This window comes from Chenopodium quinoa, unplaced genomic scaffold (genome assembly GCF_001683475.1).
Source record: "Chenopodium quinoa cultivar QQ74 unplaced genomic scaffold, ASM168347v1, whole genome shotgun sequence".
Classification (NCBI taxonomy): Eukaryota; Viridiplantae; Streptophyta; class Magnoliopsida; order Caryophyllales; family Amaranthaceae; genus Chenopodium; species Chenopodium quinoa.
Window position 1 is genome coordinate 7,274,101 of NW_018744367.1, and position 26,965 is coordinate 7,301,065.

The following is a 26,965-nucleotide window of genomic DNA, read 5'->3' on the forward strand; positions in this document are numbered from 1 at the left end:
CACCATAAGTTAGGAGGAATGGAGTTTCTCCAGTCGCCCCTTTTTCAGTCGTCCTAATGGCCCAGAGAACATGTGGTAATTCATCCGCCCATAGGCCGCCTGCTTGTTCAATCTTTTTCTTGAGACCGTCTGAGATGATTTTATTAAAGGCTTCTACCTGGCCGTTTGCTTGTGGACGGCCGACAGATGCAAAGTAGTGTGCAATTCCTTTGTCACCCAACCAGATTTTGAGAACAGGCGTCTCAAATTGGGGACCATTGTCAAAAACCATAGACATGGGAACCCCGAACCGAGTGATGACATTTTTCCAAATGAATGAAATTACATCCTTCGTCTTGATTCCCTTTACAGCCTCCGCCTCTACCGATTTAGTGAAGTAGTCAACGGCAACAAGTATATACCTCCTTCCGCCTGTAGCAGGCGTATATGGACCCAGAATATCCATGCCCCACTTAGCAAACGGTAGTGGGCTATGAATGGTAGTGAGGTCAGTAGCCGGACGGTGAATTAGTTTGCCAAACCTTTGGCACTTGTCACATTTTTTCACCATCACCATCACATCTGCTTCAAAAGTAGGCCAAAAGTAGCCCTGTCGCCTTGCCCGTTGAGCAAGCGTCCTACCGCCTATATGGGAAGCACAGTAACCAGAGTGAAGATCGTCTAGTATCTCTCGCCCCTTTTCTGGAGTAACACACTTTAAGAAGGGTTGAAGGTACCCCCTTTTGTGAAGTTCTCCCTTTATTATTTCAAAACTGGTTGCTCGTTTTTTCAGTGCTGCCGCCTGTTGATGATCATCCGGCAGGGTACCATTTGTCAGATATGCCCTGATTGGATCCATCCAGATTGAGCTTCTGTCTAAGATTCCAATAGGTTCTTCCTCAATGCTTCTCCTCTCCATTACTTCCCAAAAAACAGTTCGAGGAGTATCACAGGAGGCGGATGATGCTAATTTTGAAAGTGCATCCGCCTGGTTGTTTTCTGATCTCGGCACTTGGGTCAGATGGAAATCCTCAAGGGAGCCGACTGCTTGTCGGACCGCCTGTAAATACTTGATCATGGCCGGATGGGTTGCTTCGTATTCGCCATTGTACTGACTCACTATCAATTGTGAATCGGAACAGGCGTCTTTTTTTTGTGCCCCTGCCGCCTTGCACATGCGGATTCCGGCTAGTAAAGCTTCATATTCTGCCTCATTGTTTGAGGCCTGAAAACTGAAGCGTAAAGCATACTCGTACCTGTCGCCCTCTGGCGACTGACATATGACGCCTGCTCCACAACCATTTGAAGTAGAGCTTCCGTCCACATATACCTTCCAGACTTGGTCTGTAACTTGAGAGTCCGGAGGACGAGTCATCTCAACAATAAAGTCAGCAAAGGCTTGCCCCTTCACTGCTTTTCTAGGCTCGAAAGTAACTTCGAGGCTCTGAATTTCTATGGCCCATTTGATCATTCGGCCTGACGACTCCATGATGGTCAGTGGCCGCTTGATAGGTTGGTCTGTATACACGACGTCTACATGTGCTAAAAAGTAGGGCTTCAATTTTTTAACATCCATGAAGAGTGCAAGACCAAATTTCTCCACTAAGGGATACCTCAACTCGGCATTTTTCAGTACATGACTGACAAAGTAGACCGGGAGCTGACAGCCGTCTCTTTCAGCAAGGAGAACAGCGCTTAATGCATGATCAGAGACGGCCAGGTACATGTAGAGTACTTCTTTGGGCAAAGGGCAGACCAGCCTCGGCAAGGAATGCAAGTGAACTTTCAATTTCTGGAAGGCGGCCTCAGCATCCGGCCCCCATTCAAACCTTGCCTTTTTCTTAATTGCCTGAAAAAAGTATAGGCATTTGTCGCCTGATCGGCTTAGAAATCTTCCCAAGGCCGCCAGACAACCTGTTAACTTCTGAACCTCTCGGATGGTACGAGGCGACTGCATGTCAATGACCGCCTGCACCTTCTCAGGGTTCGCCTCTATTCCTCTCTGATTGATAAGGAATCCGAGAAATTTCCCAGACTCAACTCCAAATACACATTTCTTGGGATTGAGCATGACATGGTGCCGCCTGAGTGTGGCGAAAGTTTCTCGGAGGTCCGACAGATGATCTATCTGAAGCTTAGTCTTGACAATCATATCATCAATGTATGCCTCGACGTTTCTCCCAATCTGATCAAAGAACACAGTGTTTATCATTCGCTGGAAGGTAGCCGGGGCATTCTTAAGACCAAACGGCATGACCGTGTAACAGTATAACCCCTGATAAGTGACGAAGGCCGTCTTCTCCTGATCTTTCTTCCATAAAGGAATTTGATGGAAACCAGAGTAGGCGTCCATAAAGCTCATCAAAGCATGGCCGGCTGTTGAGTCGACCAGGTTATCAATTTTAGGAAGAGGGTAACTGTCTTTGGGGCACGCCTTGTTTAAGTCTGTGTAGTCTACACACATTCGCCAGGTGTCATTCGGCTTTTTAACAAGCACCACATTTGCAACCCAGTCTGGGAAGTAACATTGCCGAATGAACCCTGCATCAAGTAATTTTTTAACTTCGGCGGCTGCCGCCTGACTTCTTTCTTCGTCATGGTTCCGCTTCTTCTGTCGTACCGGCTTCTTTTTCGGATCCACAGCCAGTTTATGAACCGCCAGATCAGGACTAATGCCTGGACTTTCATGGACTTCGAATGCAAAGATGTCCTTGTATTCTTTCAATAGTTTGTGAAAGTCGTCACCTAGGACTCTCAGAGCAGTCGTCCCAACTTTGACTGTTCGGTCAGGACGCGAGTCGTCTAGGATCAGGTCCGTATGCTCACCAGCCGGCTGAGGGCGGAATTCATTCGACCGCTCCTCTGCCAATGATTGCTATTTTCTGTCTTTTCGGGCGGCCCCTGTCTGGGATGCCTTTCTCTTCTTGCCGCCTGCTTTTTGAACAGGCGCACTCTCCTTGACATTGTCAAGGTCTATTTTTCCACCACTCGACCCAGTGGCCATAACAGTGGGCTTGACATCCGAGAGATAGCACTCTCGGGCCATCTTCTGATCTCCCCTTAGGGACCCGACTGTTCCATTATCCCTCTCAAACTTGAGCAACATAAGAGATGGGATTATAACAGCCTTGGAATTATTCAGGGTTGGTCGTCCCAGAATCATGTTGTAGGCCGAGAGTTCTTTTACTACCAGGAACCGGACTACCATGTGTCGTCCTTCCCCTTTTTCGCCCAGGCGGATGGGTAAATCAACTCGTCCCACTGGGTGGACGACTCCTCCTCCAAACCCTACTAAAGGGTGGGATGCCGCATGTATGCAATCAGTCTGATATTTTAGTTTCGACAGACATTTGCTACTGATGAGATCTGAGGAGCTTCCGGTATCTATAAGGATTCGGCCAACTCTCTGGTTGGCCACTTTACATTCAATAACGATAGGGTCGTCATGCGGCCCTCTTACCCCTCCTAGCTCTTCTTCAGTGATGACAATCTCAGGAAATGAATATTTGGAGGGCCGTTCTTGGTGAACGGAATGTACATCTAACCGCCTGATATTGTCTTTGTTGCCCCTAATAGTGGGGCCGCCTCCTGAGAAGCCGCCTGCAATGGTGTAGACGACTGCATCATCTGTATCGGAGATGTCGGCCTGTTGATTCTTTTTGGCCGACTGCTTTTTCGAGGAAGTGTTCCCCGTAGATTTCTTAACATAAGTGTCAAGATCACCTTGCTTAGCCAGGCGGTCCAGATACCCCATGAGACTGATGCAATCATTGGTGTGATGACCAACATCTTCATGATAAGCACAGAATTTTTCTTGGTTCCGATTGTTTGCAAAACCCTTCATGGGGACCGGCTTCTCAATTGAGATCCGTCCCTTGATTTCCTTTAGGATAAATTGGCTATCCTTGTTAAACGCATACTTTGGGGAGTATGGTTTGTAATCTTTTTTCTTTTTCTGGGCCGGCTGTTTAGAGGAATCAGCCGCCCAGACCTCTTTTCTCTTCCCGTCTTTGTTTGACGACTGTTTCTGTCGTCCTTCTCTTTTGTCAGACCTTTTCCCGTCCGACTGTTTACCGTACTACAAAGATCAGTCGCTTGTATATAGGCTTCCGCTTCAATCAAGGCCTCTTGAAGAGTCGCCACCCTCTTTCGAACCAAATCAAATTTGAAGGACGACCCGTCTTTGAGACCTCTGAAAAAGTCAGTATAGGCTACTTCATCCGGTAACCCTTGAATTTGTATTCTCATCAGGTTAAACCGCCTGATGTAAGAACGAAGCCCCTCCTTCTCGCCCTGCTGAATTGTTCCTAAATCAAGAGTCGTCTTCTTCCCAGGGATGTTCATGGCGAAGTTGGAGGTGAATAAGTAAGCAAGCGTCCTGAAGCTATTTACACAACCAGTCGGCAGGTTGCCGAACCATTGTTGTGCGATTCCTTTGAGAGTCGCTGGGAAACACTTGCACCAAGTGGGATCATCCAACCCTTGAAGGTACATCAGGTTGGTGAATGCCATCAGATGATCTTCTGGGTTAGTAGTGCCGTCATAGGCGCCTACTAATACATTTTTCACTTTGGTCGGCTGAGCGGCTTCAGTAATTTCCTTGGAGAAGGCCGACGGCTGTTCGCCAAGTCTAAGCAACCGTAGCTGCCAGTCCATAGGTTGGACGTTTTTTGCTGCATGTCCACCAAACGGAGGTGGCTGTAAAAAATACTGTTGTTGCGGTACAAACGGTAAGTTTGGTACCGCCTGGTCGCTATGATAGCCGGACTGACGGGAGGTGCCGCCTGACTGACTCTCATGATACGACTGAGTATGCCTCATCGAGGTATTTCGCAGACTGTCTTGGAAGTTTGAAGTAGAGGCCGACTCTGACAATCGGTCACTCTTCTTCTGCTCTAGCAGTAGCCGAGCGTCTGTGTATGTTTTCCTCGACCCGTCCGCCTGAATATGACGAACAGGTTTCCTAGTTCCTGGAGTAGGAAAACGGTATTTTTTGAAATCAAGGGCAGTCGGCTCATGCTTCCTAGATTTAGGATGAGGAGTCGCCTCTCGCCCTTGAACTGGCTTCCTCTTCTGTGAAGTGGAGGGTTTCTTAGCCGACTGCTCCTTGTCCAGAGCAGGCGGCTTCTTATTGATCAACTCTTGAATTTCTCCCTTGAAGTCCCTCACGAAGGTCATGAGTTCGTTCCTTGTGATGGGAGCAGACCCATCAGTCGGCTGCTGCCGAACAGGCGGTGCGCCTGCTGGCTCACTACCAGTTTGAAGATGTTCCCGTTCCCTCTTTTCGGTATGACGGATACGTCGGGCCCTTAGGGTCCCGTTTGAAGCAGTGTGAGCTTCAACTTCAAATTCATTCTCAGTATCGTGGTCCGACTGAACTTGAGGGTCGTCTAGGGGACGCCTCTCTTCAGGAGTCGGTACAGACTTGGATTCCATCTCAGAAGTACTCTCCCCACAGACGGCGCCAAATGTTTCGGGGTTTTCTGATGTCCTGCGCGAGAGTTACAATTCCGAGACTGGAACCGGGCGCTTGTACCTGCAAAACAACGGAGACTCTTGGTGGTGGGAGCTCCGCCTCCAACGGTCAAGTTAGTACTTGATTAAGGAGTAATTAATGCGGAAATTAAAGTGATTGGGTCTCTCTAGGTGAGAGTGTTTAATGTATGTAATCTGCTTTTTTAGCGTGATCAGCATGTAATTCCCCTTAATGAGGATTAAGGGAGGTATTTATAACCTCGGGAAACGTGCCAATCTAGGTTTAGGTTAACCTTGGGCTGATTGGGCTTCCCTCGAAAGTTGGGCCTAGGTGACCGGTTATCCCAGGTGTTATGGGAAGGACACGTGTCGTGTCGTAATTGGTCCAAGGTGGACGGATCATTGCTTGACACGTGGCAGGCTCCTATTGGCCCATGTGGCGGACACATGGCGGAACCTGATTGGTCCACTTGTCAGATGGTGATTGGTGGGAGCAAAATCCCCTAATCAGGTATTGTCTCTTACTTCTTCATAGATCCGATAAAGGCCTTCCCAGTTGGGAGTCAACTTCCCTTGTTCATTGACCCTACCGGTTGCCTCCATTTTTTGTAACACAAAGTCCCCTACTTTTAAGGGTCATTTGTGTACTAAAGGCTCTCGTCATTCTCAAATGGTAAATCTCATGAAGAAAGGCAGCATTGCCTCTGCGTTCAGGAAGTGAGTCCAATGCTAACCGCATGGCCTCCCAATTTGCCTCAGAGCATGATTCGAAGAGTTGGTTCATAATGCTCAATAGGCAGGATGGCATCTGTTCCGTATGTCATGAGAAACGCGGTTTCACCGGTTGCCCTTTTTTTAGTTGTTCTGATGGCCCATAGAACATAAGGTAACTCATCTGCCCATAGACCGCTAGCCCTTTCAACTTTCTTCTTAATGCCGTCTAAGATGAGTTTGTTGAAGTCTTCAACTTGGTCGTTTGCTTGGGGAGGGCCGATTGAGGCAAAGCAATGTGAGATCCCTTGATCCCCCAACCAGCTCTTGAGGATAGGCGTTTCAAACTGAGGGCCATTGTCAAAAACCATAGAGATAGGTACCACAAACTGGGCGATAATGTTCCTCTAAATCAAGGAGATCACATCCTTTGTCTTTATGCCCTTGACCGCCTCTACCTCTACCCATTTGGTGAAGTAATCAATGGAAACCAGAATGTACCTCCGTCCGCCTGTTGCAGGAATATATGGACCTAGAATGTCCATGCCCCATTTTGCGAATGGCACTAGGGTGTAGATGGCCGTTAGGTTAGTAGCCGGACGGTGTATGAGTTTACCGAATTTTTGACACTTATCACACCTCTTCATCATTTCTATGGCATCTGCCTCAAGAGTGGGCCAAAAGTAGCCTTGCCGCCTGACCCTTTTTACTAGAGTCTTGCCGCCTATATGTGATGCGCAAAAGCCCGAGTGCAGATCCTCTAAAACCTCTTTCCCCCTTTCTGGGGTAACACATTTCAGCAACGGCTGGAGGTAACCCCTCTTGAAGTGTTCTCCATTATGGATTTCAAAACTTGCAGCCCGTTTCTTCATTGTAGCCGCTTCAGAATTGGCATCCGGCAAAGTGTCGTTTGTCAGATAAGCCCGGATGCCATCCATCCAGGTCGAGCGTCGATCAAGAACCCCTATGGGATCATGTTCAATACTTCTATTTTCCATTACTTCCCAAAATACTGACCTAGGCGTATCACAGGAGGCGGATGATGCCAGTTTAGAAAGAGCATCCGCCTGATTGTTTTCTGACTTGGACACTTGACTTAGATGAAATTCATCTAGTGTCTTATCCTCATCTTTGACATCCTGCAAGTATTTGATCATAACCGGATGGGTGGCCTCATAGTCACCATGGTATTGGCTAACAATCAGTTGCGAATCAGAGCAGGCGTCAACCTTTCTTACCCCTGTTGCCTTACACATTCGAATACCGGCTAGCAGGGCCTCATACTCTGCCTCATAATTTGAGGCTTGAAACTTAAACCGTAGTGCATATTCATACTTATCCCCTTCAGGAGATTGTCATATAACACCTGCACCACAGCCGTTCAAAGTCGAGCTCCCGTCTACATACACTTTCCAAACCTGATCAAGATTCTCCGGCTCGGCCGGCCTTGTCATTTCGATAATGAAGTCGGCAAACGCCTAACCCTTCACTACCTTCTTAGGTTCGAAAGTGATTTCCATACTTTGCATTTCAATAGCCTATTTGAGCATCCTACCAGATGACTCCAAATCTGTTAGTGATTGATATTGCCTTTCTTTCTTGACGGCCACCAACTGGTCCGCCTTCCTTTTTTTTGCCGGCTACCTTAGGAGCAAGCGCAGCTTCGTTGAAATCATCAAGGTCAGTGGGCTCTTCGCCTTGGCCGGCTACATCCACAATAGGCTTGACGTCTGAGGGATAGCATTCCCTTGGCGTCTTTTGATCCCCATTCAGGGAACCCACTGACCCATTATCCTTCTTGAATTTCAGCAGCATGAGGGATGGGATGATGACTGATTTGGACTCATTGAGGGTTGGTCGGCCCAAAATCTAATTTAGGCGGTCAATGCTTCAACCACCAGGAATTTGACGACCATATGGCGTCCTTCCCCCTTTTCACCGAGCCAGATGGGTAGCTCAATCCTGCCCACCGGATGCACTACCTGCTGGGTTTCGTAGCGTCCAACGCTACGTGGAAGAAAAATCCACCCAAGACCCGCTCACTAATTAAAGCAACTAAATATTTAATCACATAATTAACAACATAAAAGAAAGAAAGATAAAAGACATTCTTACCCTCGACGCGTGCTTTGCTCCTATAGAACTCGGACTTCAAAGCCTTAGCTCTGCAAGCGCAAGAGCCTCCGACGGAGTCCACCCTCGAGACCCGACCCGAATGGCCTCTACCGCGGAGGTTAGCCGGGCCTAGACCAAGATAAGACTAGAGTATTACGAACTTAGAGGTTTTCTCACCTAAAGGGAGATGCCTCATTTAGCTCAACTCAAGTGTCCCTTCCCAAACCCAAATGATAGGTATTTATAAGGAAGGGAGCTCTTGAACTTCAATCTCCCATCCATGTGGGAGAGTTGGTAAAATGCATTTTATCCAAATTATTTTAAATTAAAAAATCAAATTTAAATGCAAGAGAATCAACAAATGACAAGTGTCAAGAGGTGAGCAAAGGTAGGTGAGGTCCACTAAGGGGGGGGGGACCAAAAATCCCCTTGCTCCCCAAGCATCGGTCCCCACCAAACCGTGAGTTGTCCGCTTGAGCATGGCTGGCTGGCAGCCTAGCACCAAGGCTAGGCTTGTTGGCCAGCCAGCCTGCGCACACACGCAGCAAGCACGCCACGCATGCATTGCGGGCTACTGGCTGTTGTTGCTTGTGCGATGCGTGTGCAAGGGTTATGCAATAGTTAGCACGCATAGCACACAGGGCAAGCACCCACATATTGCAAGCACGCACAGCACATTGCGTGGTGCTGCTTAGTTAGCAGGCACACATGCACAGCACATGCACGCATAGCGATGCTAGCGAGGCCCAGCACTTGCGTGCTGCTGCTGGCCTTGCGATGCTACGGTAGGGCTGCTATGTGCGAGGCACTAGCATGATAGCACGCCTAGCGCGCCAGTGATGCTAGCCTTGCCACACCAGCTAGCTAGCCAGTGCTTCTAGCATGCGCTACTAGCAAGCTCGATATGGTGCGTGGCCTAGGCTAGCCTACCACTCGCATGGCTAGGCCAATGCGAGGCTACGGCTTAGCACATACTTGTCTCTTGTTTATTTTTCTCGGTTCGTCGAATTCTAAATTCGACTCGACTCGCAACGCTCGGTTTTGACCCTCTAAGCTCGACATCCGACGTCTTTGTTCGTAATACTCTAATGACTCATCTAATCCTTCAGATTAATTCGTCGTCTCGGATCGGTTACTCTATTGGGTGTAACCCAAAGGGTTCAGTCGAGATTAAGCTGTAATATTAATTACACATTAATATTACTGATCGGAAGCGGCCTCCACCTAGGCATTTCGATCACTTGACCTCACTGAAGAATTAGCTTTCTAATAATTTTGAACCCTCTATCGGAAAAAATACACTTGTTGGAAGAACACCATTCCTTTCAATCTCCTACTTGTCCTTCCGGACAAGTGTGCAATTAGTGTACTGCCCTTTTCCTATGTTGCTTAATGTCTCTTCATGAACTATAAGGTAAGATTATTCGTCATCCTTATTAAGTTCAGAAGTGTTTCTCGATTCCCGAGTCCGACTGGCAATAAGCGGATGATTTCTAAAATCCATCTAAGCACGGCCATGCATTTTCACAGTCTTGCTCTTCGAGAGGCCCTGTAAACAACAAAGACATATTCCCTATTTTTAATAAGGGGACATTCCCAATCTTGTACTGTAAGCTTCTCTTACTAAGAGGACCTAATCGCCTGAGTGTTGCTATTATAATCCCCATTTACGGCAGACGTTTGACAACATCAAAACGACTAGTACTCAAAAAAGAGAACTTGCAATACTCATGGTCGAGGAAAAAGGTTCCGATAGCTATAATGAGAGATATACTGATGACGATTTTAAATCTCTTAAATTATTCTCATAGGTCGATCCGGTTTAGTTCCTAACCAATACATGTGCAAATGATTTATGACATTCATGTCCTTGTAGCACAAGAAAAACGGTGCTATAAATCATACTACACACTAATCTCAAGTGGTCATTAATCGTCCATCATTTAAATGACTTTGATTAGGGATAATTTTGGATTTTAATATTCAATGTTCACTTAACAGGTGTTTCTTTATCCAAGACATGGTCTTGATACCCTGTTTTGAATATTCTCACAAATCGAATGGACTTATTATCTAATTCTAAACCACAATTAAATAGTTTGTGGAATTTTATTATTAAAATTTTATTCCACTATGAAACTTCCAAATGTTTCATCTTATGATAAATGGTTTTTCCCCAAATGTTTTAAGAGTAACACTCTTCAAAAAACATTTATAGAAATCACACCCATATTTAATATGCTTGATTTCTTTCATGCAATTCTGGTGAATGTTGTCATTCACTTATTGCATAGGTTTAGATACTATTACATTGCAAATCTTAGCATCTTCATTATCGAACATTTTCATAATAAGATGATAAAACTTTGAGAGTGTTATGGATCATATGTGATTTAGGATTTATTGTCCAAGTGATGGCTCCCACTCATTTTCATGACTTGAGATCTTTCAACTTGACAACCTACAATCAATATTCTCAACATATATTTCAGTAAACATTCTGATGGTGCTTTGCTCGGATTTCATTCCGAATGGCTCACAATGATTTGGGAGACCCTACTCATATGTGATTATGGAAATTTACCTTAAATTTCCGCACATTATACATGGATGCGCGTCCATGTTACCATTCTCAAGCCACGACGCATTCTAGCTCGTGATTATATATGGCTTCCTTATTAAGGATCTTGCAACATCAATTCTCAAATTACATTTGTTTCCATGCGTCAAGAACTTATCCCCTTTTACTTATCAAAGTACTTTGGATTTTTCTTGATCATAATCTAACGATTCATCACTTAGATTTAGATTGATTGGTATTTTATACATCTCATGCTGGTTGAGTGACGACTCCATATCATAGCATACATGATGGTTTTAATTGCAGAATTATTCCCAATATGTTCCATTCATGTGACCTTTTAGCTCATCCAGTTTCACTGAGTCTTGCTAAACTGTTTGCTATGTGATACGGTTGAAAGTCTCTATTAGAGTCTTTCTTATTTGACTTAGTATTTTCCCAGCTTATACTTAGTTCAAAGATTTACTTAGTTTTATACATATGGGTCAAAAGCCTTTTCAAGTCCTTCATGTTTAACACGGTAAATTCCTCTACTCGTTTAAACATTTCATTAAGTCTATCCAATAGATCATAATTCCCACTATGTACTAAGTATCGCCTTTTGCTTGGTCCATTGTCGAAAATCCTTTAAAATCTTAGCATTTAGCATTTGATAGTCATTTCACAATAAAGTTCATAAACTTCTTGTTTGACCATACAAGATTGACTCTTGCTCCCACTAAAATTCTTGACCATGTTTATAAGAATTTCTATGATTCTCCATAAGCCAAACCTTTTATTGACTTTATGAGAATAGATGTTCCAATTCCTACATGCAAAGCTTCATTTAATCCCACAATGGATTTCTTGAGCTTGCTTTCAAATCTAGCATTATTTAGAATTACAAAACCCTTAGACTATTTTCATAGTCTCTTCCAAAATCCAATTTTAGGAAGACGGTTTCGTATTTTGCCATATTTCATATGCGCAATTTTGCTAAAACAATCACGAAAAGACTTAAGCGTTCCGATTGGTGAATAGGTTTTTATTAAAATCAACGCCGTGAATTAATTGCATCCTTTTCAACCAATCTAGCTTTGTATGCTTATGCATTTCCACATTTGTCATTTTTCTCCTTGAAAACTTATTTGCAATTGATAGGTCCGTAACCCTTCATGCAAATGAATCAAGTTCCAAACATGATTTATAAACATGGAGTCTATTTCGGATTTTATGGCCACTAACCATTATTCAGAATTTAAATTTGTCGTAGCTAATTGACAAGACACTATTCCTTCACCATCCAATGGTGAATAGTATGCTTGAAAGTCTTAGGTTTATTTCTAACTTAATAGAAATTTATAGGATTCAATCCAAGCCTTTGGTGAATTATATACCTATACGGGGTAATTGTATCAAACGCTGAGTTTCAAGGTGCTTTTAAAGCCCTTTGATTATATTGATCTTACTCCACCACTTCTAAAGTTTTGTGAGTATTAAATTCTAATTTAAGGCACTTGTAAAGTCCTTTGAGTATTCTTGATCAATCATTCTCATGAAGCCCTTCTAAAGTCTTCGGAGATTCTCAGTTCTAGTTTGTTGCTAATCTCGATGGTCATCGAGTTCATTTTCCTCCCACTTGTCGTTTTGGAAATGTGTTACTTTCCAGAAAGACACCATTTAGAGCAACAAATACTATGTTCTCAATTAGGTTGTGGAGGTAATGCCCGTAGTCTCACTTGAATACTTACAATCAGACATGTATATTTTCTTTAGGTAAAAGTTCGTTGTAAAACAAACAGTTATCTCCTTCTGGAGCTACCTTAGCCCTTATTGAGCCACTTAGCTCCCACTGAGCTAAGAGCCCTATACTTATACTTGAAAAGACGCTAGAAACTATTTCCATCCATAACTGAATATGGTGTCCTTTCTTAGCTTCGACACTTTTGTTTAGTGTAACACTAGTCATTTGTGCAAATCTTTAAGAACTTTATAGGAAGGGATGTGATCCATCATTGTTCGAGTCATTTCCAAATGGCATCGAGGTCTCCGTTAAGACATATTATATTCTTTGTGGAGCTCATTATGAAATTTCAATTTCATAAGTTTGATATGATCACTTTTGGCTCAAGCAAACATCGCTCGATCTAATCTAGACGTTTTGATATCTTGCCAAGTCGATTATATACTTCACTGAACATTTGAGCTACTCAAGGTCTAGTTTGTTCACATTTGATGAATGTAGCCACATTCTATCAAATTCTTGTGAGACGTTGAAGTAATGGAATCCTCTTTAGCTTTTGGAGTCAATTGTCTATGCCAAGCACAATAGCTCCTTTCTTTATCGATTTCAACAAGTAAGACTTGCTTGTATTAGAACGATTCCGAATCGATCAACTATCAAGAGTCTAACTAATAGAGCCTTGAGTATATTCTTGTCAATGTGACATTGCTAAAGATGTTTAGAACACAAATCATGTCCATGATTTGAACATTTGAGTTTTCATGTCAGGGAAATGTTTGTTTATAATCAAGCATTCTTGACTCATGGCTTAGACAACCATGCCATTCAAATAAAACCCGAACTATTTCTCTTTTATTGAATGTGAGTCTTTCCGTGTGTAAACGGATCGTTTGCTGATTATGGAATACAATAACCATTATTCATTTCGGCCTTGGCTCAAAAGGACTTTAAACAAAACAAGTGACCTTACAACTGATGTAGCATTACTTGCTTCATTCTAAGCTTGTAAGTCAATAACTTAGCTTGTCTTCAATGGTTTGAGGTTACTTTCAAAGTGGAACACTCAAGCAGTATCCAATACTTATGAAGATAACGAATTCCTAAGTTGACCATAATAACATGAACTCATGGGCAGAAAAGGAATCTTATTCCTTTCCTATGTTCCTTGTTTCCTATATTTCTTATCATACACCATCTCATAACTTTAAGAACCATTTATTTAAGTGCCTTTGACTTTTACACTTTGTTAGGAAAAATTAAGCATCTAATGCGCCCTGAAACAAAGTTCCATCTTTTCCTTCAATTCGTACTTGAATTGCTACATCAATGAGTCCTACTCATTTGTGTATGAAGCGAAAAGATATGTTAGTTGTCAACTATTGACAATTTGAGTTTTTCAACTCAATCTTTCATGTTCATCAAAAATACCCAGTATTTTGAATATATGATGTCCAACCGTCCTTTCGAACTTTATTCATAAAAGTCAATTATGAGAGGTTGTATTTTAGAAATGCCTTTCCATTCTTTGAGAACCATTCTCAAAAGATTTCCTTTACCAATCATTGAAAACAATATAATTTGATTTAGAATTTTACAAATATAAGTGCAAAGTATAACCATTTATCAAGTTCATAAAATAATAAGTTTGAAATTCAAAGCATACATGCAAACTTTCAATCTTATTATGCGTTTTATCCACGCATTAAAGCTTGTCTCTTTTAGGCGAGAATAAAAGGATTCCAAGATCCCAAAAATCAGAAAGTGATTAAGCATGCTTTGGCTTGTCTTATACTTACTATTTTAGGGTAAGCAATCCAATTGCTAATAGCTCCAAGCTACTCTTGGTTTGATAAAACGTCGCATCTAATGCTTCCTTGACATTTTATCTCCATTGCCACGACATCTAAGGACTCCTTACTGATATCGTTGAGCTTAACTAAGACGACTTGTATACCTAGTATACCTTACGTTCCTAGGGAAGCGGTGATGCCTCACTTTGGCGTAGCCCATCACCACGCGCATTAGTTCGGTAAGTGTCGTTCTTGGAATGGCAAATTTTGCTCAATATTATAGGGACATAGGGTTTCTATGTTGGTTGATTTAAGTGAACTTAATTAATCATCACAACATTTGAAATCCTAAACATGCATCTATCATACTATTCAATCATATATAAACACAATTATATATATAAAACATAAGTAAATGATGCATTTGGCAACTAGCATGACCCCTTGAAATCGTCTAATCTTCAAGAGTCTTCATCTTGGCTCGTCTTCATAGAAACGCCGTCTTGAGACATCTCCACCAAAATAAAATTACTAGCTACGACAACAAGGATTAATCTAAATATTAAGGTACAAAAATACGCAGACCGTATCTAGATTTACAAAAATACATAACGGATTGCAGTCCGTATTTACTATTTTAATCGGGCCCCAGTAGTTGCCATTTTCACGAAACCTGTGAAGCTGGTTAACCCATGTTTTGCCAAATTATTTTGCAAGTGCCGAAGGAACAGAGGCCTAGCCTCGTTAAAATAATTAAATAAATAATTAAAACCGGCCCAATAAACGCAAAAAGGTAGCCCATCAAATGGCTAAGTGCCTAGCATCAAAGCCATGGGGCTAGGCTTGCTAGGCACCAAGGCCCCTTGGCTATGCGTGCTTGGGTGCTGGTCTGCCTAGCTAGCAGCGCACGCCACACCTGCTGGCACCAGCAGCCTCGCAGCATGCTGCGCATGCTTGCATGCTTGTTGGCACTGACAGCATGTAGCTGGCCCTGCTGAAGGTCGCAAGTCTTGCTGCCTAGCAGCAAGCGAGGGCAACCTCCAGCATCCATGTAGCACCACGCATCAATACTCCAAGTGTGCACCAAGCTCGCACACAATAGCGCACTTTTTTAGCGTAATCAGCCCACACGCACCTCGGCATTCACATGTGGGCTACGTGAGCAGCCTGACTAGCCGTAGGTGGTGCTTGAGCGATGCTTACCTCAATTTGCATGCTTTTATCTCGGGATTTAATTGCAATATATGTGTGACATAAAATTGATTATAAATTAATTTTAGAATCAACATTGGGCAAGAATGGAAATATAACAAGTCTAACTTAAATAAATTTAATTTTAGTGCACAAACCAAAATTAATTCAAGAACCTCTCTTTAGGTTCATCTTGATGCTACAAAAAATGAAGGGCTATACTCACAATTAATTTAACCAAACATAAATTAATAATGAGATTTGACAAAATTAAAGAGGTTGGAAAAATAAACCCATTCATCTAATGAAAAATTTCCAACACTAACTTGCGTATCATTGAAAAATTACATATTCCAATATGAAGATTAATTAAATTTCAATCACAAGTTTTGAACTTTTAGGACTTTAATGAACTTAAAAATGATTAAATCAAAAATTAGTTTAACATGGAATCTAGAAATCAATGTTCCAACAAAATAAACAATTAAATATTGGATCTTTACATATTAGGGACTTCAAAATTACACATTCACTATAAACATTCACACTTGAAGCAATTAATTTGCAAAATTGTGAAATTTCAAGTTTATGTGAAAAATGAGCTTACCAAATCAAGCACCAATTATGACTTCATAAACATGTTTTATAAGGTTTATTATTGCAGTAGATTAGTGATGCGACCATACATTTAATCTACAGTTAACATGCCATAAATAATCAAGGTTTAAAGATTTAAAATTTTTCGTCAAAACGAAAAACCCCTCGAAAAACATGTTTTTGGGTGGATTTTTGCTTCTGGACAGTGCTTAAAAAGGGTCAAAAACAATTTAGAACATCGATTCCACCCAAAATTCACTATTTTTGGGTCGAAATCTTGGTTCGTTGGCCAAATTAGTAAAATACGATATTAAGACTAATTAAAACGAGTTTCTAATCTAATTAGAAAACAAAACCAGAAATTTAAATCCATTTTAAATCACCTCAATTATTTATTAGTTACAATAAATAAAGTGAGCGCGGCTCCGATACCGCTGTTGGGTTTTGTAGTGTCCAACACTACGTGGAATGAAACCCGCCCAAGACCCGCACACTAATTAATGTAACTAAACATTCAATCACATAATTAAACAACAAAAGAAAGAGAAAGAGAAAAGACATTCTTACCCTTGACGCGTGCTTCGCTCGCTTATGAGCTCTTACTTAAAAGCTCTAGCCACGCAAGTGCGTAGGCCTCCGACGGCTCGCACCCTTGACCTGACCCGAACAGTCTCTACCCCAAAGGTTAGTTTGGGCTAGACCAAGAAAATACTAGAGTATTACAAACTTAAAGGTTTTTCTCACTTTCAACGAGATGTCTTATTGAGTTCAACTCAAGTGATTTTTCCCAAACCCAAAACTTGGGTATTTATAGGGAAGGGAGCCTTGATCTCCCTCTTTCCATCAATGTGGAGAATTCCATTTTTTCTCAATTTATTTTTAATCAAAAACAAATTAAATTGCAAATGAATCAACAAGCTCCAAGTGGCATATGGAGAGCATGGTTAGGTGAGGACCACCTAAGGGGGGACCAAAATCCCCTTGTTCCCTAAGCAAGGCCATAAGACCATTCCCACTTTTGACCTAGCTAACCACGCACACATGGCTGGCTGGCAGCCTGCCTTGGCTGCCAAGGCTGCCCAGCTGGCGCCTAGCACCAAGGCTGGGCTGCCTAGCCAGCTCGCACACGCATGCGTGCAGCAAACATGCCACGCACGCAATGCGGGCTGCTGTTGCGATGTGTGTTGCGATGCTTGTGCTAGCGAGGCCCAGCAAGCACTTGCGTGCTGCTGGCCTTGTGATGTTGAGGCTGGTGCTGCTATGCTAGCAACCACGTACAGCCACACACACGCACACATAGCTTACGATGTTGCGTGCTGTGCTGTGCGATGTCGAGCATGATGCGATGGCTAGTGATGCTTGGCTAGAAAGCACGCACAACCATGCACGCATAGCCACAACACACACACACATGGCATGCAGCTTACGATGCTCGTGTTGTGAGATGTGCGAGTGCCAGACAATGCTTGGCACGCTAGCACGCATGCGGTTTGGGACCTCCCCTAGCCTAGCACTCGCATGGCTAGGCCAATGCGATGCTACAGCTTGGCTCGTACTTGTCGCTTGCTTGATTCTACATCTCGTCGAATTCCGAATTCGACTGGACTTATGATGCTCTAATTCGACGCTCTAAGCTCAATATCCGACGTCTTTGTTCATAATACTCTAATGACTCATCTAATCCTTCGGATTGATTCGTCGTCTCGAATCGGTTATTCGATTGGGGTGCGACCCGAAGGGTTCAGTCAAGATTAAGTCGTTATATTAATTACACATTAATATTACTGATCGGAAGCGGCCTCCACCTAGGCATTCCGATCACTTGACCTCACCGAAGAATTAGCTTTCTAATAATTCTGAACCCTCTGTCGGAATAATACACTTGTTGGAAGGACACCATTCCTTTCAGAGTTAAATGGATTAAGTCTTGTATTCTCCCATTGTGGTCGCCAAAAAACTTTTTTATGTAAATATTGCACTTTACCAACAAGTTAAATACTCTATCTTGTTCTAGAGTATTAGGGGCTACCCCACGAGTTACCGGTTTCAAAGATTGACAACCTTGCTAACGTAAAAAAATCAAATAAGGAAGCTTTCCTAAAAGCATTAAAACAAGTTAGATTGCTCAAAGAAACGAGTAGATAAACATATGACAAAATATACAAATACATTCCATTAATGAAAGGATAGAGTCAGGTATACAATTGTACAAGTTGAAGGAGAGGTTACCTCCATGGTCATACAATTGGAAAAGGCGAAGGATCTTCAATACATGCTAGATGATAAACTACTCTATCGCTTGGCTACTAAGCCAAGGGAAAACTACGAAAGCTAAGAAGAAAGCATAAAAGAAATGAAATGCTTGTTATTCAGTTATTTGTTGATGTCTTCTTTTGATCTTCGTACTCCTATTTATAGGCAAAATGGAGCGGTTATGGCTGACTCCCATAATTGTTGTGCGGTTATGCTTCTTGCGCCAACTCTATTTTGAAAATTAAAAGTCATCTATTAGCCTTCCAATATGATCTTAATGCAGTTGAGCCCTAATGCAATATCAGCCCAATGGCTATTATGTTTTAAGTCCAACTAACAAAAGACCCTTTACTAACTCTAGGACTTTCCCACTTATTCAAAGTCAAGATAGTCAATTAAAAGTCTAAAATCTGATTTTCGGGTTTAACAACATTTATCATTTTCCTTATATAAGTAATGAACATCTACATTTCAAGGTATATTAGAAATAAATTAGCATGAGTATACATGTGTGGTCAGCCCGTTTCTATATTAGGAGCGCAATTTTAATGGGACAACAATAAAAATTCTAAGGTGATACAAAAGTTTTTGATCATCATAGAATATTTTATGTGGCACTCTCTTAGCCACAATAAAAAGTGGTCCCCCTTAATTGTTTTTTTTTTTTTTTTTTTTTTTTTTTTTTTTTTTTTTTTTACCAAAACTCATTTAATTGATTCTCTAAATTGTTTAAAATATTTTTAAAATTAATATTCAATATTTATGAAAATTGGAAAATAATAAAAATTATTTTAGAAAGAAAAAAAAATAAAAATAAAAAAATTCCCAGCCAACCTCTCCACCAACCCTTCACCTTGCCACGAACACCGACTAGCCCCCTAACTTGTTGTGAATGCCGACCCAGCCTTCTTACCCTTCGAAAACACAACCCCTAACCCGCCAATGACCCACAATGTTCCACTTCTGGAACCACAAGCCAAGTTCTTAACTGAAACTTGATTCATTAAGTTCGAGGTCTTTTTTTAACAAATTTTTTTGGGGTAAGGTGTTCTTAATTCCCTCCACCACTGATTAGTATTTATAGTGTAAAAGGAGACATTTGGGTCCTTTCTTGGTTTCCTCTTCTTGTTTATTTTGGTTTATAATAATTAATGATGCTTCCTTTATGATAGGAAATTTTCTCCCTCGAAAAAAGGGTTTCCAATCTCTTTCGAAAGACAATGGTTTTTCGGCCACCTTCAAAAGGCAAGTTTTATCTTCTCTTTTCGAGGGAGAAATTTCTTAGTTTTAAATCTATGATAGTAGATTTAATAAGTTGTCGTGTAATGTTTCATTGGTAAAAAATTATGCGAGATCGCAAAGGTTATTAAGTTTTCAAATACAATTAGACGAATCAAAAGGAAAACATCCTCATGTAAATTTTTTCTCCAACAAGGCTGTATTTACCAGCGAGATAAGCGAAGAGATGTTCAACGGTGCAAGATCTACTCAACAATTGTAGTTTTTATGAAGGATTGATTTGTTTGATTCAACATCTTATGTATTTGTTAAAATCGAATTGCTTTTGTAAATATCGTATTACTTTTTGTTACTGAATTATTTTACTATCTAAAAAAAGACATTTGAGTTTTTTTCACATAAAACATTATAATATTTGTGAAACTTTGTTAAATTGTAAACGTGGCAATGTTTATGGACTGAGGAACAGAGGAAATATGAGTATATGTCATGAACATTGTATGGTACAATTATCAAGTAATTGTGCAATGTAGGCAAAATAGCAAGTCCTTTTATAACGCCAAAATGTTTAAGCCTTCATGCCCTTGATAGGGGATTATAATTCAACCCACAAGGCCAGTTTGGTACAAAATTATAAACAATGGTGACAATAAGTGATTTATCACTTTACATGTAATATTTAATGTGATTATTAGTATTAATTAATACTCGTATCAATAAACAATTGCGTGTTGGCTCATTAGCGTTTTAAGATATCATATTTGTGTGTTTTGAGCTTCTTTTTTCAATACCTTGAAATACGACACTCATTATATTATTATTTATTACTCATGAGCCCTAAATATAAACACAAACATATTTTTTTGAGATCTAAACAATTATTGAGCAGTTTCAACCTTGGAGTTCGAATACACAGATTACGAAGGTCATTGTGTAAACCTTGGGGGTCATTCACCACCAGAAATCAATACTGAGGGTGGTGTATTTCGCTTTTAAGACAATGAGTCCTAAACCACGGCACAATCCAAGGAATTTTGTGATAATCATTCCAAGAAAGTACTAAATTGTCTAAATGTTTTTCTTGATTTCAACAGTTTTAGGTTTTTTTTTTTTTTTTTTTTTTTTTTTTTTCGACAGCGAGCCACCCCACCAATACAAGTGTAGAAATAGCCAATGCTAACAATCGGTCAAAACATCCAAGTTATAAATCCAACACCCACATCCAACAACCAATTGCCAACACAAAAAACCAAAGTCTAACAAAACTACATATGTTCTCAATAATACATTTAATTTCAAACAAAAAGAGTACACAACCTAAGAGTACATTTATTATCTTTACTTTATAACTTTATAAGCAATGAACATTAATATTTCGAGGTACATTAGAAATTAATTAGCATGAGTACACACGAGACTATATGAATCCGTGGTGCTTTCAAAAAAAATAAAAAAATGAATCCGTGGTCAACCCGTTTCTATACTTAGGAGCACAATTTTAGTGGGACAACCAATAAAAAATAATAAAAATAAAGAAATAAATAAAGAAATAAATAAAAAACCGAAACAAAGTGGAGGTATCTCTATTTTTATCTGTCCCATCAAACCAGCTACTACTCCCACTCTCTCTCTCTACTCAACCCCAAATTTTGCATTCTTCTCTGTTTGTTTACTGAATTCTCTCCACTCCACTTTCTCGCTACATTTAACTTCCTATGAATCTCCGTCCTCTTTGTTACCACATTTTGATCCTCCATTAAACATGCAAAATTACAAAAACTCAAACAAAAAGTGTAAGTTATAAAGTTTTAGTAAACAATGAGTTCATTTCTAAACAATGAACTTTCCAAAAAAACATCAATTTTCGGATTAAGATTATGGGTTGTGTTAGGCATTTGTGTTGGAGCTGGAATTGTCCTCTTTCTCTTCTTTGTATCTCTTTGGTTCATCTCAAGGCGCAACAATAATAAAGTAAAAAACGCCCAAATTAATAATGTAATCAGCAGTAGAAGCAACAGCAACAGTAAAAATATCAATTACATGTTGGGTTTAACACAAACTCAAAAACCCACAATTCCAAGTATTTCCAAAGAGATAACCGAAATTCGTGTCGAAAACCCGGCACGAGCCGCATTGCCAGACCCTGCGCCGGAGTATGGTGGGTCGAACTCGAACCAAAGGTTGGTGGTGCGTTCACAGATTGAGGAGGATCCAATTGGGCATCAAAGAATTCACATTGAAATTGGGAAGGATCACAGGATATCGTACCCGGACCGAGGTGGCGGGTCATCGGTGTATGGGAGTGGGGAGCAAAACGGGTTATCGGGTCCGGAGGTTTCGCACTTGGGTTGGGGTCATTGGTATACATTGAGAGAGTTGGAGGAGTCTACTAATGGTTTTGCTGATGAGAATGTGATTGGTGAAGGTGGTTATGGTATTGTTTATCATGGTATTTTGGATGATAATACTCATGTGGCTGTCAAAAATTTGCTAAATAACAGGTTTAACTTCTATCTTTTTTATTTGTTTAAGAAATAAATATTTTTTTGTATTTTTTTGGCGTTATATGATGTCTTTGTTTATGTATATGGAGTAGGAGATTCATATGGTTAGCATAGTACGATCTAAGGGAATAAATATTGGGTAACAACATCTCACATTATTTAGTTTAAGCTCTCATAAATAAATTATTATGAGATAGTGTTGCAGTAATTGGTTAGTTTGATTGTACATGATGTATGCCAATTAATTTAGTTGGTTAAACTCTTGAATATGGTACCTTATATTGAGATTGAATCTTGTCTCCATTATTCATAAGTTGCGACTATTTTACAAGGAATTTTGAGTTGTTGGTCAATTTAATTAGTTAGTCACATGTTCGAATTCTCTTAATACCCCACAAAATTTATGGTAGTCGCGTCTGGCACCTTGTTTAACTTAAGAATTGGAGACAGAGAAAAATGTTATATCATCAACTGATACGTTTATATTGCTGTTAATTTGTCTTCACTTTGTTTGTGGTCATGGTTTACTATTGAGAAACGGCCTCCTTGTTCATTACATACAAATAGCTTGTGGGATTCGACACATGCTGTTATGTTATGTTGTTGCGTTGCAATATCAGGTAAACAATATCATGTGCGGCAGCAGAGTTGGGATCTTGTTACTTTCTTGTGGGTCTTCTTAGAATCTACTTCACTGTAAAGCATAGGTTTAATGTCAGTCCCTACATTTTGGTTTGGTGCATATTTAACATATGTACGAAGTATATATATTGCAAAGATTAACTTTCAAATATGAATAGGTGTAGAATAAATATTGTAGATGATTTCTGTAGTTACTCTAAAATGATTCAAATTTACCCTGTATAAAAAAAAAAAAAAAAAAAATTACCTACTTGTATTGCTGATAAATAAAATTACGCTCTTTACATGAAATTTATTCCGTAACAATCAACTTTTAATGTAAAAAATAAAATAAAATTACAGAGTAATAAACATAAAGACTACCCCAAAGTAGCTTAAAAGTTAACTAAACTAGCTAAAAGCTATTCTAAACTAGACATTCTACAGTAAAATTAATGCACACCCGGTGCACCCAAATTAGCGGTAATTTTGTTTCCTTATTTGGTTTGGGTCTTGTTTTTTAATTATGTAGTAATTTATCAAACATAAGCAGACTTGGTTAATATTTTTATTTCACACTCCTTAACACTGCACAAGATTCCACCCGATAATGCATTTAGATCATTATAAAATAAGTTAACATGAGTATGTTGTACACCCTTTATTTCCGTATAGATTTGTAGTTACTCTGGATAATAATTTGTCAACTAAAAGTTTAGAGTTGGTATAATGCAGGTTAAAGCACGTATCTACTTTTTCCTACTATTTTTTATTTATTATTATTAATATACATTACTCCAATTTTTTTTTAATCTTGACATTCTTTCCCATTGGCGTTTATTTCAGAGGTCAAGCAGAGAGGGAATTCAAAGTTGAGGTGGAGGCAATTGGACGTGTTCGTCACAAGAATTTAGTCAGATTGCTGGGTTATTGTGCTGAAGGAGCTCATAGGTACATATATTACGGTTACGTATTGTGTGTTATAAGTCTTCAGATCAGATTTTGATTAACCTAATGCATATTGTAGTCGAGCCTCTTTGCTTCAATTGCTGATGCACTGATTTCATTTATTTAAAATTTAGTTTATTCAAGAATTGTGATGATTAATGTAATATTTTTTGTGGCTGTTTTTCATACAGGATTCTCGTATACGAGTATGTAGACAATGGAAACTTGGAGCAATGGCTTCATGGAGATGTGGGACCTTTCAGTCCTCTTACATGGGAAGCTCGCATGAATGTTCTTATTGGGACAGCAAAAGGGTAAGTATCTAAGTATGCTGTCAATATTGCTCAGAAAGCTGATCCTTTGTCTCCTGATTTTGATCAGAAACTAATGAATGACTGTAGATTGACTTACTTACATGAGGGCCTTGAGCCTAAAGTTGTTCACCGTGACATTAAGTCAAGTAACATATTGCTTGATAAACAATGGAACCCGAAAGTGTCTGATTTTGGCCTAGCAAAGCTCCTGGGATCGGAACGGAATTATGTGACAACACGTGTGATGGGGACTTTCGGGTTAGTTCTTATATAAGGAAGTGTGAATTAAACTTGTTGGTCAGTTCAGGCATCCATGATAATTCATTAAAAATCAGGAGTAACCAAATTTCAACATCTTTTGTAGCTATGTTGCTCCAGAATATGCCAGTACGGGTATGTTGAATGAAAGAAGTGATGTGTATAGCTTTGGCATTCTTCTAATGGAGATAATTTCTGGGAGAAACCCTGTGGATTACAGCCGACCGCCGGGAGAGGTTAACAATATATATTTTTTTTAAACATGCTATAGCTGATTGCATTGGCAGTGATTTTAGGATTCCTCAAGATGTCCTCATTATTTTCTTCAGATATTTCTGAAATTGATTATTTTCATAACCCTGCATATGTGTAGATTTTCTCTGCTGGTTCAGAGCAACTATGCTTAATTGTTTATTAATCACTTTTTTTTTAGCTGAACTTATAGGTGAACCTAGTTGATTGGCTCAAGCAGATGGTTTCAAACCGAAATGCAGAGGGTGTGTTGGATCCAAAATTACCTGAGAAGCCTTCTTCAAGAGCATTGAAGCGTGTCCTGCTGGTATCTTTACGTTGTGTAGATCCAAACGCTCAAAAGCGTCCAAAGATGGGTCATATAGTGCACATGCTGGAAGCTGAAGAGCTTCCTTTCCGTGAAGTGAGTTTGCAGTCCCTTACCTTGTCATATTGTTAGTAGAGTTATCCCTGAATCTGACACGTACCAAACTAATGGGTAGAACTAGTGACACCAAGCTGAACGAAACCATACTTGATATTAACCGACAACCTATTTGATCTGATACTATGATCCAAACCCAAACTTGCACCCAATCTAATATTAATCGACAACCAATTTTACCTGATCCAACGACATTCTAAACCTGAATTGGGTCCTGACCCGATTATAATCTAAAAACTGATTATGACTCTACACATCTATTGACCCATGCTTACTCGTAATTCGTAACCCAAATTTATCCTCTGACCCTTTATTAACCTGACTTGAACCAACAAGACCTATTTTAAGTTTTAACACAACCCAGAACAAGTGAAACAAGTTCAACTAAAATTTACCTTAACCTTTTGTGTGTGCGTGCGTGTGTGTGTGAATAGTAACTATTAAGTTTAATTTGGTTAATTGCTTTGATAATGCATGTTTCGTATTAGAAAAAAACAAGTACATATTAATACCTTTAATTTAAATCTTGAAACTCTTGTTCGAAATTATGTAGGTTTAAGAGCATCTTAATAATACTTGGCTGACATATGGATTGCATAATTATATAGGTTTAACTTGATCTCACCGTACTTGATTCTGATCATACTGATCCTACCTGAACTTAGACGTGATATTGATCCTACCCAGATTTGACCCGAACCCAAGAAAAATCCGACTTGAAGTTATTTGACCTGATAATAGTTTGAGTGTCTGACCCAAATTAAACTCTAACATAAGAATAAATGAATTGACTTGACCCGAAGCTGAAGCTGACCTAGAGGATGGATTGAGCTGAATCAGACCCTACCTGAATTCTTGAATTGATAGCTACAGGCCTATAGTTAGAATGTTTCCTTAATTATCATACAAAATTCTGCTCTCAGATTTTTATCATATTGTTTAGTGCATACAAGACAGGGACTTTATCTTGTTAAGCTAACATAATAGTTATGATCTAGTTGTATAATCTTCATGTATTTGATACAGGACCGTAGAACTTCAAGAGAGCATGGAATATCCAGTAACAGTACTGCAAGAGGTAGGATGATGGATAACCGAGTAATTGAATCAGGAGACAGTAGCGGATATGAAAGTGGTGTGTCAATTCCTAGATTGCCATGGAGAAAGGAAGAAACCGTAGAAGAGCATTGAATTTGTGTGGTTTGTATAGCGAGTGATTAGATGTTTGGTTTCCAGTTATGCAGCAGCTCCACACTAATTTTCACCTCATGTACATGTGTTGGAGAATTTAGAGTATTTAGTTGATTATTATTCATGTTATGTTAAGTTTAAGTCATTTGGTTAAGGTGTCTAGTAGTATACAACTAATCAAGAGAAAGGAAGAAAGTGGCTGATTCATCACTATTGTTGCAACCGTTACTACTTACGGTTTCGGTTTAATTTCTCTTGATTTAGTTGGGTAGTTACATACTTAATGCATTATAACTTTAGTGTATTAATGCATTGTTTAATGCATCTCTTAACATTTGATGATTTGATGCATTATTTAGTAAATGCGTTGTTTTCAGTTTCGATACTTAATACATTGTTTACATACTAGCTACTATCTTATATATATATGAGAAACTCCTCGTATGATGAATGTAGGTTGAGAGATGAAATATAATTTTTATCTTATCATTTTGTCATAGGAAGTTATTATCAGTTGTTCATTTTCACAAAATTACAAACACTTTTATACATTGAATTGGAATAATCTTATAAGTTATTGTAATTGTTCTTCGTTGTATATCCTAAGTAATTTCCGTGATACCCGGTTGTAGTATAGAGTCGGAATTATATTTTTGGGAAAGTGATCCTTTTCACGCCTCGAAGATTTTTCCAATAATTTCATTTCCATTTCTTTGTGACCCTTGTTTACTAGAAAATCTCCAATAGTCCAAAAGTATAATCCACTACAAAGATGGCAAATGTGAAGGAAATGATGACG

At 39.9% G+C, this 26,965-nt stretch overlaps 1 protein-coding gene across 1 annotated transcript; it reads left to right on the forward strand.

Moving 5' to 3' along the window:
* The first annotated feature begins 20,637 nt into the window (after positions 1-20,637).
* LOC110696617 (probable serine/threonine-protein kinase At1g01540) lies at positions 20,638-26,574 on the forward strand. The gene is made up of 7 exons (XM_021873955.1): positions 20,638-22,155; positions 23,626-23,730; positions 23,919-24,041; positions 24,129-24,299; positions 24,406-24,535; positions 24,745-24,954; positions 26,002-26,574. Exons 1-7 carry the CDS (start codon positions 21,473-21,475, stop codon positions 26,164-26,166), a joined length of 1,587 nt encoding a protein of 528 aa, XP_021729647.1. The 5' UTR covers positions 20,638-21,472; the 3' UTR covers positions 26,167-26,574.
* The last annotated feature ends 391 nt before the right edge of the window (positions 26,575-26,965 follow it).